General features: G+C 40.4%; 2 protein-coding genes across 2 annotated transcripts; both read right to left on the bottom strand.

Moving 5' to 3' along the window:
- Positions 1-1,921: 1,921 nt before the first annotated feature.
- LOC119745113 (collagen alpha-1(X) chain-like) lies at positions 1,922-2,590 on the bottom strand. Its single transcript, XM_038221335.1, has 2 exons — positions 2,294-2,590; positions 1,922-2,104 (listed from the first exon to the last, which is right to left on the bottom strand). The coding sequence occupies exons 1-2, from the start codon at positions 2,588-2,590 to the stop codon at positions 1,922-1,924; spliced, it is 480 nt and encodes a 159-aa protein (XP_038077263.1).
- Positions 2,591-11,040: 8,450 nt separating this feature from the next.
- Positions 11,041-12,987, bottom strand: LOC119745114 (collagen alpha-1(X) chain-like). Its single transcript, XM_038221337.1, has 2 exons — positions 12,956-12,987; positions 11,041-11,869 (listed from the first exon to the last, which is right to left on the bottom strand). Exons 1-2 carry the CDS (start codon positions 12,985-12,987, stop codon positions 11,041-11,043), a joined length of 861 nt encoding a protein of 286 aa, XP_038077265.1.
- Between the last annotated feature and the right edge of the window lie 2,761 nt (positions 12,988-15,748).

Raw genomic sequence — 15,748 nt, forward strand, 5'->3', positions numbered from 1 at the left:
TCGAATCCAGACCCAAATGCGATCATCCTGACTTGCCACAAATTCAAAGATCAACACCTTCAAAAGTATTCCAAAGTTTACCAATGGCTATAAAATGATTCCAAAATCAAAGCAATTAGATATTTAACAAAAGTTCTTCCATTCATTCACGAGTCAGCGTTGAATTGTTTGGTTGGTTGTCATTCATAAAAGACAAATGATTCCAGTTCAAAAACAACTTCTTGTTTTTACTTCCCTGTAAATTAGATTGCATTCTTCCAAACACAGTGTACTATTACAAACGTGTCAAAACATGAATGAAGTCCTGCCAAAGTGTTAAAATAAGCGGATAGGTTTTCGTAGTATCACAAGCTATTATTTCTAAGTAGTTATATTGGATACTTATCACATTATAAGTAAATTATTTAAGCTGTCAATCAGAGCGCGATATAATCAAATGTACTAGAGGCTAATGAACACTTTTCTTAGACGTGTTACATTGCTAATACTAGCAAGCGTTAGAAAAATTCTATATATTTCTGTAATACACGTATAGTGTCAGGTTTAACAACCAACATTGCATGCAATTATAAACAATGATTTTATAAGAAGTAAACTTTCAAAGTTAATGTACAGATGTAATTAAAACATGAGAGGAAAAAAACGAGGTGAGTTACTACTTTTTTGAGAATATTCTGGGACCATGTGTTGGAATTAGAATGCAATTACTTAAAAAAAAATATTTCAACGATAATTACATAGGGGCGTGTCCCCGCCTACCTAAGAATAGACCTCAAGCCCCTTTTTTTCGGAAACACACCTTTCCAATGCACTTAAGTATGGATGATAGACTTTATTCGGAAACTTGGGCCGGTGTCCGAGGACATGATTCCAATGACAAATGCTGACACTGTGAGCGTGGGTGGATCAAAAGGGGCATGATCCTTCAACAAAAATATATACCTAAGAGAACACAATCATAGTAGTGAATTTCTATAAGCTCGAGGACAATGCTCTGTGTTTTCCTTAGTCCCTGTAATATAACACTCTCTCACAGACTAAGCAATACGTTTACGATCGAGGACCGTTTGTAACAAAAGATCACAAAAAAGTTCAGTGTTCTTTCAACAAAACAAAAACAAATCACATGAGGATGTGTGTGAATTGTTTTCGTTTTGCTGAAAGAATGCACACCTTTTTTGTCATCCGTGAACACTAAAAGAAAGCTTATGCATTGACCTTTAAATCCTAGATTTTGAAACTGCTACATGCATGGGTTTCGATTTTTTTTTAATCACCCTGTAATGTGTGATGTAAGGCATCTGAACCTGCTACCAAAATGATTTCAGTTATGCAAATAACGTTTACACATTACATTGATACTGACTTTTTGTTTACAAATTAAATTGACCTTTTTAATCTATAGGCCTCACTCGTTGGCTGCCTTGTCGAATTTACATCTATTTCATACAAAGAATTCAAAAAATCCTAAATGCTAAATACGTGACAGACGTATCTCTCCAAAAGAATATAAATTTAAACATATGTAATGTTGCCTTTATTCAAACAACTATTTTAACGACCGTTTCTTCTGCTTGTACATTATTATAGATCTACAACCAACGTTTGAAAAACGATGAAACGATAAAGAATGTATATCTTTTTATATATCGATATCGTTAATTTCAGTACTTTGTAAGCTGTTTTTAATATACACCAATTCAGTGTCGGCACTTAAACCATTAGTTATTCCAATACCGTATTACTGATCTACGTATGCGCTAATGAAAATCTCAATATAATCAACTAAATTTTGTTGATAACAGAGAAAAAAATTCACTTAGGCCTACTCATTGATTTTTTTTTAATAAACAAAGGAGCGATTGGAAATTCGGCAATGTGTATAATTTTGTGTTTTAGTATGAGTGGTTATTATGTTTGTCTATAAGGGATAAAGGAGGAAGCCACTGAATGAGGTGTAGTGACTGACATCACTATACGCCGTACCGAACATAGTCAGATACACCGTATCTCCCTGTTGCAGAACAAGCACCATGTTCCCAGACACCTGCTCATAGGGACCTGAATCATTGCTATGAGCAGAGACAACCGTGTCCTCGTTTTTCTTAAGATAAACCCAAAGGTTGCTGCTGGGACGTTTGAGCACCGAAAACATGAACACGTAGGTGCCTGACACATTACAGGTGAACGTACCGGTCTCGAGATCGAAGCTGGTATCTGCCAGAAGCGTCTCGGTCTGCTGGAAGGTCAAACGGGTGTCGTGACTCGAAGAGGTGAAGGCGTTTGTCCTCACCACGGTGAATGCAACCCGCTGGTTGGAGTCGTCTGGAGTCTTTCCTGGTTCACCCTTTTGACCTTTGACACCAACTGAACCTGGTGGACCTATCGGTCCTATCTTGCCAGGGAGGCCAATGCCGTCGTCTCCTCTAGATCCAGAGTTCCCAGGTGCTCCCCGCTCACCCATAGGGCCAAGAGGTCCCGTTTCACCTTTTTCGCCCTTTGACCCCGGTGGGCCATAGGGTCCCACCTGTCCCACCGGTCCTGGCAGACCTGGTATGCCGGGTATTGCCACTGGTCCCTGGCAGCACATTTGACACACCTGAGTCGAAGGACCATCATCGTCCGAGGGAACCGGCCCAGTAACGGAAGCTCGGAGCTTGACAGAGTTACCCAGAAGGAGGGCGATTGAAATAATGTTCAACCCCAAGATCTTCATGCTGCACAGAAAAAGAAATAGATACAATTTGACACAAAAATCGAAGGAGAACGGGAAAAAAAGGGGTAAGAAATAGGTAACAATCAAGAACAAATATTCAGTTTTTTCTAAGTTTTTTACTATTGAATTAGTCACAAGCTAATGAATTTTTGCGGTCGTTTGAAAAACCGTTCAGAGCTAGAGATTTGAGAAATCTTTATTCAGATAATTTGTGTTCGCCGTGATATATAAGTGGCGAATCAGTGGACAAGGAATTAAATTGTTTTTTTTGCCTTTCGATGAAAGTAAGGAAAGGTGCTATAACTTTGTGGGTTTGTTTTCATTTTATTTTATTTTTATTTTAGAAAATCATAAATTAAACATCAACACACCCACCTCGAGTTTGTTCTTGAAGATCAGGTCCAAGAAGAGATCACAAGGAGCTCAGTGTAGGCTGAAAAACATAGCAACGAAAACCGGTTACGTTTACACATTAGTAAGGGATCAATATTAATTGTATTATTTATTAATAGATAAAAAAGCGAGATTCTTTTTCATTTTGATAAATCGTCACTTTGAATGTCAATTTGAAGAACTCGGCCGGAAATACCTGATGTTTGTACTTCAAATAAAGAGTTGTGCTAAGGTTAAAAAAAAGTATGATTTGTAAAGACTAGCGTAAAAGTTAGGTAAAGTTATACGGTAGGTGTGGGGAGGGATCCAAAACTTGCCCAAATGTCTCTCTTTCATTTTGTTTATGGATTGAAAGTATGTGTCACAATTTTACCCAAATAAATGCATAGAAATTAGTCTTGTCTAACGAATCATCGCTCTTTTCTGATGCTTGAGGGGTAAAGGCCACAATTTCAACAGACGCTCACCTGGAAATAACGGTCTTGAATCTATCACGAAAGAAATCCCCAATACTCGAGCAGATCGCTGGATGAAAAATAACAACAAAATAAGTTACTTAAATGCGTTCGGAGACAACTGCAAGTAAAACACACTTTGTCACGCAAAGTGTGATCTGGATTGACTATTTCAAGCGGAATGCGTTCCCCAACGGCCCCGACGGGACTTTTTAAAAGGATTTTCATTTTTGAATCAAACGAATTGCTTACTAAAAAGGAGATTTCTTTTGGAACAAAAAACGTTGTGCAAAAGCAAGTGAAAACCACGTATTTGTGTCACGGATAGGCTAAGCAGTGAGCCCACTTGAACATACAGAAGGAAAACAAAGTGCAGTATTGATAACAATACATTATTTTGTAAGTTCATTTGCAAGTGCCCTGGAAAAGTTTATTGACAGAAACTTGGCAATGCTAAAAGTGAAGATTGGACTGCTTGGTTTTAAATACGCCGTGAAATTGTTCGAAAAGGTGTTCGCAAAATAGTGTACCTTGGGACACACTCTGTAAGTTAATGAGGAAATCCACTTGAGAACCCAACAATATTGTGCAAATATTTTGTTTGTTTGGGTTTTTATCAAAATGTATATGATCCTGTAAGTTAAAGCTTCAACGGGTGGTTAGGTGCTATGCACCAAAAGCAAATAATCCTTTGTTTTTCTAATTGGAATCATAAGTGCACTAGCGCAGTCACATTACATTCGTTAAATAATGTCTATTTTCCGGATGGGGAATCAGCGCACTTGTTTGGCTATTAGCATCAGCCAACATCTGTTTGTCAACCATGAATATGTCGCAAAAAAGTTTTAGCATTTGTTACAATCTGTAACAACTGCCCAACCGAAATCCATTACAGAACCCAAATAACACAAAACAATTCAAACAAATCTAAGTGGCATACTGAGTGGAACCCTACATGCAAACGTGAATGAATTCATGCGAGATCTTTTAAGGCAGACAGCAGAGCAGAAGGGCCGAATAATTTGCACAAACATGAACTCTACACATGATTTCTATAAATGAATCCAGCCAGATAAAGCAATTTGGACTTTAATAAATCTGTGTGCATGATTATCCTGACCCTTTATATTTGCGCCTTCTCACAGTGAAACTGAAGAATGTTCATTCCGACTAGCCACACATTTTATCAACAATGTGTGAATGTAACCAGGAACTGATGGAACAAAAAATAATGGCGCGGATCGGAATATTAGCGAGCTGGTTTGGCTGTACGCAAGCGTGTATCAGTATCGTAGTCACGCAAGATAAGTTTTAAATGAAGTTTTGTTCCTAAAAATCTTGTTTTTCGGTCCTCAAGCAACTACATTTTTACAAGCTTGCAAAGAAGGCGTTGTGTGCCTGGCAGAAGGGCGTCTGCGCGAATGGCGTATCACCAAAATCTTTCCATCAAAAGGGCGTAAAGCAGAAAACTTCCTTCGTTTTAATGAAATTTGAAACTTATCAGAGGAAACACAAGTTGCTTCAAAAGGTATGATTCATGCGTGTGACAAATTTAAAATCCATACTATTTTGAATAATTATGCCTGACAGATAATGGATAGTACGCATGAGGGAAGTTTCAACGCAATTTTCTTAAAAGTATAAATAATCTTAACAAGTGATTATTCAGCGTTACAACGGTCACATGCCCTACTGCCGGGCATTCGACAAAATGGCAACATCAAACCGAATACAACTCTCCAAATTCCGAAGAGTGCAAATTCAGTCCATTCGAGTGAAGATTCACTCCCACAGTCTGAAACTAGGGACTAGACGTTTTAGAGTGAAATGTCTTTAATCGTAAAGATCGAGTTTTCACTCGTGCTTCAACTGAAGTGGTTTTCAGACTATTTCAATCAAAAATGAGAGGGATTTTCACTCTAAAATGTCTAGTCCCCAATTTCATTCTTTGGAATATAGATAGAACGCTCTTTGTTCGGAAAATAACTGTGTCAGCTACAATTATCAGAATATAGATCCGACGCTGATTCAAACGCTATGTGCAAAAAGGCAACAATTGTTTGTTTGCGCAGGGATAGATTATTGTTTCAAAGACTCACCGAGTCAATCCCGTTCTTGTAGTTCTTGCAATCAGTTCTCTCTCGGGTTTTTGTCTGAAGGTGAAGATGAGTTTCGGCCGTTGTGAGGAGTGAAGTGGCCACTGCTGTCTTAAATATTACCATTGATTTCCTGATCAGTGACTTAATGGCTTGGCCCGGTTTGTGATTGGCCCCTGCGCGCTGTCAATCTCAAATCACGGAATTGCTTCGTATTAATGAGACGGAAGATAATGCTGTTGCCGTTGAGGCTATATACTCACGATCAAACCGTGGACCACCGACACTGAAATAGCCGCATCTTATTGGTGGACTGAGCGCTATGCCGGTGACACATCCAAAACACGTGATATGTGATTGACACAAACAACATGTCGATCACAGACCACTTGCTTGTGATCACAGATTTGTTGGATGACTAACTCTGATTGGTGGATTAAAACATGACGTACAGCGGCCGTGATTTATGCGGATGTTCGTTGCACTTGGTGCTATTGAATTGCATGCATATAGACGAACCCGTGTACGTGATCACTGTACACTCGCGAGGCCCCTTCAATGGAAAAAGAAATATGCACGATTTTGTACAAAGCAACTGCCCCGTGATGGAATAGCGGAACAATATGCATTAATACGGAACAATTCACTTCAATATTTCACTATGCCTCATATATTTCGCCAACCCTCTTTGAATTGGTGGGGGTGTGACAACAAGTTTGTCAACAGTTGTGCTAAAAGATGTAATTTTTCTTCACGAAAGAATCCCTTTGCAATTCCAAACACCGGGGTGGGGGAGGCAGACTGGGAGGGGGGGGGGCTTCACAACATCTTCACACAGACGCACGATTGGACACACAATTTTGCTTGCAGGACAACGATTTAGCCGACCAAAACTATGGTGTCACGACCCCCACACCCCTCTAGCGACGCCCGTGAAATTACCACCTTAACGGTGGAACTATGTAAAGTGTCAATTCCGACTTCTGTTGCTCAAGTTTTGCATTCAGCAATGCTTGAATGCAATTTGATGAGGTACCCACAAGTGGCGCAACTGAACTACAACAGTGACACGATTTACAACGAAGTGCAAAATGTATTGGGTTTGTAAAGGAAGTTTGACATGTCCGCATTTCCGGAATAGGTCTCCACAAGTTATGACCAACTTCCGCATATCAGTTCACCAGGGATTGGTTTAATAGATTACACAGGCTTGTAATAATCTGGATTTCTTGACCGCCGTGACTCACCAGCTAATATGTTAAAATCAAAACAATGATTGGTTCATATTTTTCGCAGCTTTTTTAATTCGTGTCCAGCAGTACAGAGAAATGATCGTCGGGACAACGTCAGGGCGCAACGTGACGACAGCTGGGGATGCACTTCTGCATTAAATTTCCCATAGACACAAGTGTAAAATGCCCATACTTCAAAATTCTTTAAAAATTAAACCTCAGAACTCTCACAGGTACTTCAGCTGCACAGAAAAATGAAGATCAACAGGTCATTTTTCATTTTTTCTTTTCATTTTTAGTGGGTTGACCATTGCCTTTTGAGAGATTTTCTTCCAAAGAAGAGAACCCTATTGCCCCCAAAGCAGAAAAGTAGGTATCTTGAAAACTGGTCCCTCCACAACATGGGGAAACAGTGCCATTCCATTGTATTACTGCCACAGTCAATTGAGTGTGATAGGCCTTCTGATAAGGATTATGCACAATTACAAACCGCAGCGCTAGGGGTTTTGTGTAGAATGATTAGAGGACCACTTTTTTTGTTGCAATGTGTCACTAATATAAACACTACTCACCACGAGCCGACTTCTGTCCATTAGCAATGTAAACACAATAATTGCAAGCTCAAAAACTCAAGAAAAAATACATTGCATTGAAATGACATTGCATACATGATATTTGAAATATGAACCTTGAACATTGACAGAAACCGTGAAAGAAGAAACTTGTTATTTAAGGAAGTGCAGTGTAAGCCTCTGACACTCCGTCTTATCATCATCAATTGCTTCCAAAAGAGGGCGCGCTGCATAAACACTGCTCACCGCGCGCCGACTTCTGTCCATTCGCGATGTAAACACAGTTATTGTAAGCAAATACCCACTTGTATGAGTGGTCCAGGCGGCTAAGTCTCGTCATTATTTAAGGCACACACACTCGTTCAAGAGCAAATTATAAATGATCACTTAAAGTTTAGATTTTACTGTGCTTTTGTTTATGTTACTCTTACCAGATACTAGTTTGTCTTAAGTGAACACTCAATGATGAGACTTTAAGATGCTGTATGGTCAGAATGTTACATTTAATTGCATAATTGAAAGGGACAACCCCATATTGTTATACTTCCACTTAGTACAAATTGGCGAATAGATACATAAGAAAAATATTAATGTAACTTTGTTCCTAGTTCAAGTCGGATAAAGTGTTTTGGTTTTTTTTGCATAATTTGCAAATTCAAACGATTGAAATTCGTGTACAAAACCAATGAGAGCTGTTGCTAAAAAAGTTAAGTACAAACAAAGAAATGAGGATCAGAGACAATTGGGGGTCAACGATTGCCGGTGTTTACAAAGGTGTGTGTGTGAGGGGGTGGGGAGACGGGTTTATCCGATGGCCCGTTGGCTTCCCCCGGTACAAAAAAAAAGGCGTGTGGGCGGGTGATATCCACGGCCCCACCCCCCTGATTTAAGGCCCGGTCGACGACGGCAACGGGTGTGTAGCTTAGTCCGCGGATGAGAACGGCGGCATGGGATCTAACGTAATGATGATAGACGGTTGGGACTATGGAATGTCCTGTTAGGTGTTCAGGGTCACAGTCAAGGCCGGAGTCTAACAGTGAACTAAAGCAAACGGAAATGTGTCTTGCCAGTCTGGCTTAGTGCTGGAGTACTCGAGCTGAGTTTTGCATAATATTGCAACTAGCAGGTTTGATTCAGTCTTTGAAAATTGCGGCCTGATATTTTTCACTTGTTCTCAAAAAAAATGGGCGTGGGCAGAATGGGAGGGAAGGGAGATAAATCAGAGGGAAGGGAGAAGGGGGAGGCGCACATCACTTACATCGGCATTGACTGCGGAGTAGTTTCAGTCGTTGCGGAACGTTACTGGACGTGGGGGCGCACAGTTCAAGCGTCTCTTAAACGAGGTATCCAAAATTGGGTGGGAAAAAAATCAAAACGTAGGTGGGGAGATGAACCCTCTCCCACCCCCACTTCCGCCAACTATGAAAGTAATTGTCCAGCTGTTTATATTGAACGGATTGCCGACAAGACCACTTTGCAACTCGGGCGATTCACAATGCATTGCGCCACCAAGAGTTTGCCAAGGAAAGTTACTTTTTCCTAGTGCATTGTGGGAGATGGTCGACTAATTCGCAGCGTGGGCAATTGAAATTGTAAGTATTTCAGGTCTTTTGCAGGCGTACGATTCGAGGATCTGTTTGGCCTTTTCTTTATTTTTTATCAGTACGGTGTTGATGTAAGGTGGCAGAACGCTATGCCCCATCTATAACTGTTTACCTCAAGTTGTCTATTGACACTCATTCAAATGGGCCATGTATTGTCGACCGTAAACTTGAACAATTGACTCTCCATTATGGGCAAACTCTTGGTGGCGCACTTCATTGTGAATCACCCGAATCAAATGAGCTGGGTGTCTCACCCCTCTCCTACCCCCACTGAAGCGAACCCCCTGCCCCTGAGAGCTAGTTGGTCAGACAGGTCCGTAAGCTGAGCTTAGCTTAGCTTTTAAATGTGTCAACCACCCCGCGATAAGCTCTGTGAACGTCCCCTCCCCTAAATCAAACTAAATCCCACCCACGTTAAATCCCAACGCTTCTACCCATATCTTTACCATTAACCATAGTCCAGCCTACCCCCTGCAACCCACGCCAACCCATATTCGCTCCCCCCCCCCACTCAACCCGACCCACCTCGTCCCCCACCCACCCTTAATAACCCATCCACCTTCATTCCCACTCATCCTCAAACCCCATCCACCATCAAGCCAATCCCCGCCAGACCTTAACCCCATTCTGCCCTGCAAGGAATAGAAACAAATATCGAAACGCACAAACTCCGACTCTGTTTGCAATAATCTGTTTACTATCACAGCTATAAGATAACTCTAACAAAGATTAAACATGAGTACTTGTAAGAAAGTTGTTAACTAAAGCAGATTTTGAATGGTATCGTTTCATGACATCATCAAACGATTCAAGTATAGGTGTTGGAAAATTGCCTTCAAAAATAGTGTGTTATGAAAGTGTTTGGAACCACTAAGTGTGAATAGATCTCTTCTCTCTTTGTAACTTTTTTCTCTGTACTTTCCTTTGTAGCTCGCACCTTGAGCACCTCGAATGGCCTTGAATGGACCTGTGATGGGCTATGCCAACAAAAAATTGTATTAAAACGTAAGCAACTATGTTTGAGTCAAATAAACAACAATTACAAAAGAACTACTTAAAATATGCCAAGTAAAAATAAATAAGGAATAATTAATTGAATTATGAAATTTGAAATATTATATGGGTCATGTGGTGCAATTCAAAAAGCATGCTTTGAAAAAAATAATAATTGGTATTTGGGTGTGTCTCCGCCCATCTCATGAAAAGCCCTTGTTACAACCCCTTAACCGGAAACACACCTTTTTCAATCAGTAGAAGTTTGGATGAGAGACGTTTTATTGGGAAATCAGTATTGAGTCTGAGGACATGTTTCACAGGACAAATGCTGGCATTGTGAGCATGAATGAGTCCAGAGGGCAAGATATTACTACAAAACGTAGACAGCTATAAAGAGAACGTATGCAATCCGCAGCGATACGCACACCGATCTGTGCACTGTCAGCGCATTTTAACGTGTAACCAAAACGATTGAACTCGTAAATGCAAACAACCTTTACACATTACCGTTACATTGATATCTTTATTTATTTAAACGTTGACCTTTTAAGCTGATCGTCAGATGCCTGGTCAGATGTTTAATCAATTATATGTACAGAATTAAACAGTGACAAGAATGCATGTGTATAATACTGAAATATCAATGTATGTTTGACAGTATATGTAATATGTACCCTATCCACACGAGATACTAAATTTTCTAATGACTTTTTTTTTCTATGTCTACATTACATTCGAATATGCTAGTAGTTATATGTTCAGTATTAGTAAGTAGGTTTTTTTAAGAGCCCTATGTTTTTACACAATGCTACAGTATCGAAATATTCAACTATTATTACTTCGATAACATTGAAATAATTTGGATGCACACTTGCTCATTGGTTATTTGTTTCCGGTAAACGGAGGATCATAGGAGCGATTGAAACTTCGGCCATGCGTTTGATCGTGTATATTTTATGCGTGGTTACATGTTTGTCTACTCGGGGTAAAGGAGGAAGCCACTGAATGAGGTGTGGTGATAGGAGGAATGACTATTCGCCGTACCGTGTATAGTCAGATACACCGTGTCTGCTCGCTGCAGAACCAGCACCGCACTCGCAGATAATTGGTCACGTGAACTATCACCATTGCTATAGGTAGAGACCACCTTGTCGTTGTTTTTGACAAGATGAACAGTAAGACTAGTGCCGTACTTTTTGAGCACAGAAAACGTAAACACGTACGTTCCCGGCATATAACAGGTAAATGTACCTGTCTCGAGATCAAAGCTGGTACCCGGCAGAAGGGTCTCGGTCTCCTGGAAGGGCAAACGGGTATCGTGACTCGTTGAGGAAGCCGAAGGGCTCGTCCTCACCACGGTGAATGCCACCCGCTGGTTGGAGTCGTCTGGTGTCTCCCCTGGCTCACCCTTTTGACCTTTGACACCAGTCATCCCGGTTGTTCCAACTAAACCTGGTATACCTCTCGGACCTATCTTGCCAGGCAGACCAATCCCATCGTCACCCTTCGACCCAGTGTTCCCAGGTGCTCCCCGCTCTCCCAAAGGGCCAATCGGTCCGCTCTCCCCTTGCTGACCTGCATCGCCCTTTGGCCCCGGTTCACCATAAGGCCCCATCGGTCCTGCTGGTCCAGGCAGACCTGGTATGCCGGGTATGGCAGCAGGTCCCTGGCAGCACTGCTGACACACCTGAGACGCAGGACCATTACCGTCCGAGGGAACCGGCCCAGTAACGGAAGCTCGGAGCGTAACAGAGTTACCCAGAAGAAAGGCGACTGAAATAATGTTTAACCCCAAAATCTTCATGCTGCACAGAAAAAAATAAATGAAAAAAAAAGATGAAAGAGAACGGGGTAAAAAGAGTTAAGAAATAGGTAAAAGTAAAGACAAATGTTCAGTAATCTTTTCTTTTAAATTACTGAATAAGTCAAAAAGTAATGAATTTTTGCGGTAATATGAAAAACCGTGCACAGCTATGGAGATTTGAGAAATCATTATTCAGATAATGTGTTCGCCGTGATATATAAGTGGCGATTCAGTGGACACGGAATTAAACCTTGAACAAGCGTAGTTTGAATCGGTTGCCAAGGTAACCCGTTGAATATATTTTGTTATTATTTTGCCTGCCGATGAAAGTTAGAAAGGTCACCAAAGTCCATGCCGATCAAGCGAAACTTTCCGTAGCTTTTTATTTTTTTTTTTGGGGGGGGGGTGTGGGTGGTTTCAATATTAACCATAAATTAAACATCACCACACCCACCTCTATGGTTCGTTCTTGAAGATCAGGTCCAAGAAGAGATCACAAGGAGTTCAGTGTAGGCTAAAAAAAACATACCAACGAAGACCGGTTACGTGTACACTTTAGTAAGGAATCAATAAAATTGTATTATCAATTAATACAGGGTCGGAGTCATAAGGAGCGAAACCCAAATGCCGGGACCATTGTTGTAGTGAAGTTGTGTATGTAGCGCCCCAGAGTCTTGGATATGAAAGCCTAATTAATAAGGTTTATTTTAGTGGAGGAATCGTTCAAATCACATACGTACTTTATTTTAAGTACCGTTTTAAAGTTCTGTCCACGGATCACAAGAAGGTAAGTGTTCTTTCAGCAAGACGAAAACAAATCACATACAGAAATGTGTGAATTGTTTTCGTTTTGCGGAAGGAAGGCACACACCTTTTTTGTGACTCGTGGACAGAACTTTAAAACGGTAATTGTGTTTAAAATTCCGTAGCTTGCAAAGTACATAAGTGATTTTGAATTATTCTTGTACTAACAAAATGGCTTATGAATTGGGCTTTCATGATCATATCCTATATTTTTAAAGTGCTACATGCAGAACTTCAATTAAACAATAGTCCCAACATTTGGGTTTCGCTTTTTTTGACTTACCCTGTATATGACATAGCGAGATTCATTTCCATGTTGATGAATAGTCACTTTGAATGTCAATTTGAAAAACTTGGCCGGAAATACCTAATTTTTGTAATTGAAATAAAGAGCTGTGCTCACCTTCAGAAAGTTATGATTTACAAAGAATATCGTAAAACTCATACAAAGTTATATGGTAGGTGTAGGGGAGGGGATCCCAAAATGTCTCTCTTTTATTTTTTCATGGAGTTAAGGTTTCTGTCATAATTTTACCAAAATAAATGCATAGAAACTAGTCTTCTAACGAATCATCGCTCTTTTCTGATGCTTGACTGGGTAAATGCCACAGTTTCAACAGACACTCACCTGGAAATAACGGTCTTGAATCTATCACGAGAGAAATCCCCAACACTCGAGCAGATTGCTGGATGACAAATATACCAACAAAATAAATGTAAGTTTAATCCGATCGAAGATAACTGCTGGGTAGGCAATATTTGAATTTCACAAGTAAAACACACTCTGTCGCGCAAAGTGTGATTTGGATTGACTATACCGATCGGAATGCGTTCTCCAACGATCCTGCCTGGACTTGTTTAACCCTAAAAGGGCTGGGTTATTTTGACCATCTCTCAGCCGGAGGGGAGGGGGGGATTCCGCCACTAAGATCTCGGCCATCGAGTGACCAAAAATGTTGAAGCTCGGTACATGCATAGAGCAACTCATCATAAACATACCCAAGAAATTTTATGACTATACTCTCTAAATTCCAAAGATTGAAAATTCACTCCATTCGAGTGCAGATTCAATCCCACCAACTGCAACCACAAAAGTTCAAACTGTTATACAAAGCAATGCAAAAGAATCTAAGTGGCATGCTGAGTGGGACCGTTCATGCAAACATGACTGAATTCATGCGAGAGCTTGTGCTTCAAACATATCAGGAGGGCCGAATAATTTTACCAACATCAACTCTACACATGATTTCTACAAGTGAATCCAGCCAGATAAAGCAATTTGGACTTGAATAAATCTGTGTGCATGATTATCCTGACCCTTTATAGTTGCGCCTTCTAACAGTGAAACTAAAGAATGTTCATTCCAATTAGCCACACATTTATCAAAGATGTTTGAATGTAACTAGGAAATGTTGGAACCAAAATTAATGGCGCGGATCGGAATATTAGCGAGCTGGTTTGGCTGTACGCAAGCGTGATTCAGTATCGTAGTCACGCAAGATTAGTTTTGAATGAAGTTTTGTTCCTAAAAATCTTGTTTTTTGGTCCTCAAGCAACTATATTTTATAAGCTTGCAGAGAAGGCGTTGTGTGTCTGGCAGAATGGCGTATATGCGAAAGCCGTATCACCAAAATGTTTCCACCAAAAGGGAGTAAAGCAGAAAACTTCCTTCGTTTTAATGATATTTGAAACTTTTCAGAGGAAACACAAGTTGCTTCAAAAGGTAGTATTTATCCCTGTGACAAATTTAAAATTCATACTATTTAGAATAGTTATGCCTGACAGATAATGGATAGTACGCATGTGGGAAGTTTCAACGCAATTTTCTTAAAAGTATTAATAATCTTAACAAGTGATTAATCAGCGTTAGAACGGTCACTGCCCTACTACCGGGCATTCGACAAAATGGCAACAGCAAACCGAATACAACTCTCTAAATTCCGAAGAGTGAAAATTCACTCCATTCGATTGAAGATTCACTTCCACAGTCGAAAACTAGGGACTAGACGTTTTAGAGTGAAATTTCTTTCATCGTAAAGATCGAGTTTTCACTCGAGCTTCGACTGAAGTGGTTCTTTTTTTTCCAGACTATTTCAATCGAAAATGAGAGGGATTTTTACTCTAAAACTTCTAGTCCCTAATTTCACTCTTTGGAATACAGATAGAACGCTCGTTGTTCGAAAAATAATTGTGTCAGCAACAATTATCCGAATCTAGATCTGACGCTGATTCAAACGCTATGTGCAAATAGGCAACAATTGTTTGTTCGCGCAGGGATAGATTATTGTTTCAAAGACTCACCGAGTAAATCTCATTCTTGTCGTTCTTGCAATCAGTTCTCTCTCGGGTTTTCGTCTGAAGGTGAAGATGAGTTTCGGTCGTTGTGAGGAGTGAAGTGGCCACTGCTGTCTTAAATATTACCATTGATTTCCTGATCAGTGACTTAATGGCTTGGCCCGGTTTGTGATTGGCCCCTGCGCGCTGTCAATCTCAAATCACTTAATCGCTTCGTATTAATGAGACTCAAGATAATGCTGTTGCCGTTGAGGCTATTATACTCACGATCAAAACGTGGACCACCGACACTGAAATAGCCGCATCTTATTGGTGGACTGAGCGCTATGTCGGTGACACATCCAAAACACGTGACATGTGATTGACACACACAACATGTCAATCACAGACCACTTGCTTGTGATCACCGATTTGTTGGGTGACTAACTCTGTTTGGTGGATTGAAACATGACGTATACCGGCCGTGATTTATGCGGATGTTCGTTGCACTTGGTGCTATTGAATTGCATGCATATAGACGAACCCGTGCACGTGATCACTGTACACTCGCGAGGCCCCTTCATTGGAAAAAGAAATATGCACAATGTTGTACAAAGCAACTGCCCCGTGATGGAATAGCTGAACAATAGCTAGCATAATGCTTTCGCCATTGACAGGGGCCGTCGTGATTGAAGTGATAGTGCCCGGATGAGTCTATACATTTGAACAGTATTATCGTACCGCAGTTATAAGATCTGATTTTGGGAGGAAAACATCACAAGCAAGCATTAATACGGAACAA

Source organism: Patiria miniata, unplaced genomic scaffold, assembly GCF_015706575.1.
Source record: "Patiria miniata isolate m_02_andy unplaced genomic scaffold, ASM1570657v1 HiC_scaffold_7, whole genome shotgun sequence".
Classification (NCBI taxonomy): Eukaryota; Metazoa; Echinodermata; class Asteroidea; order Valvatida; family Asterinidae; genus Patiria; species Patiria miniata.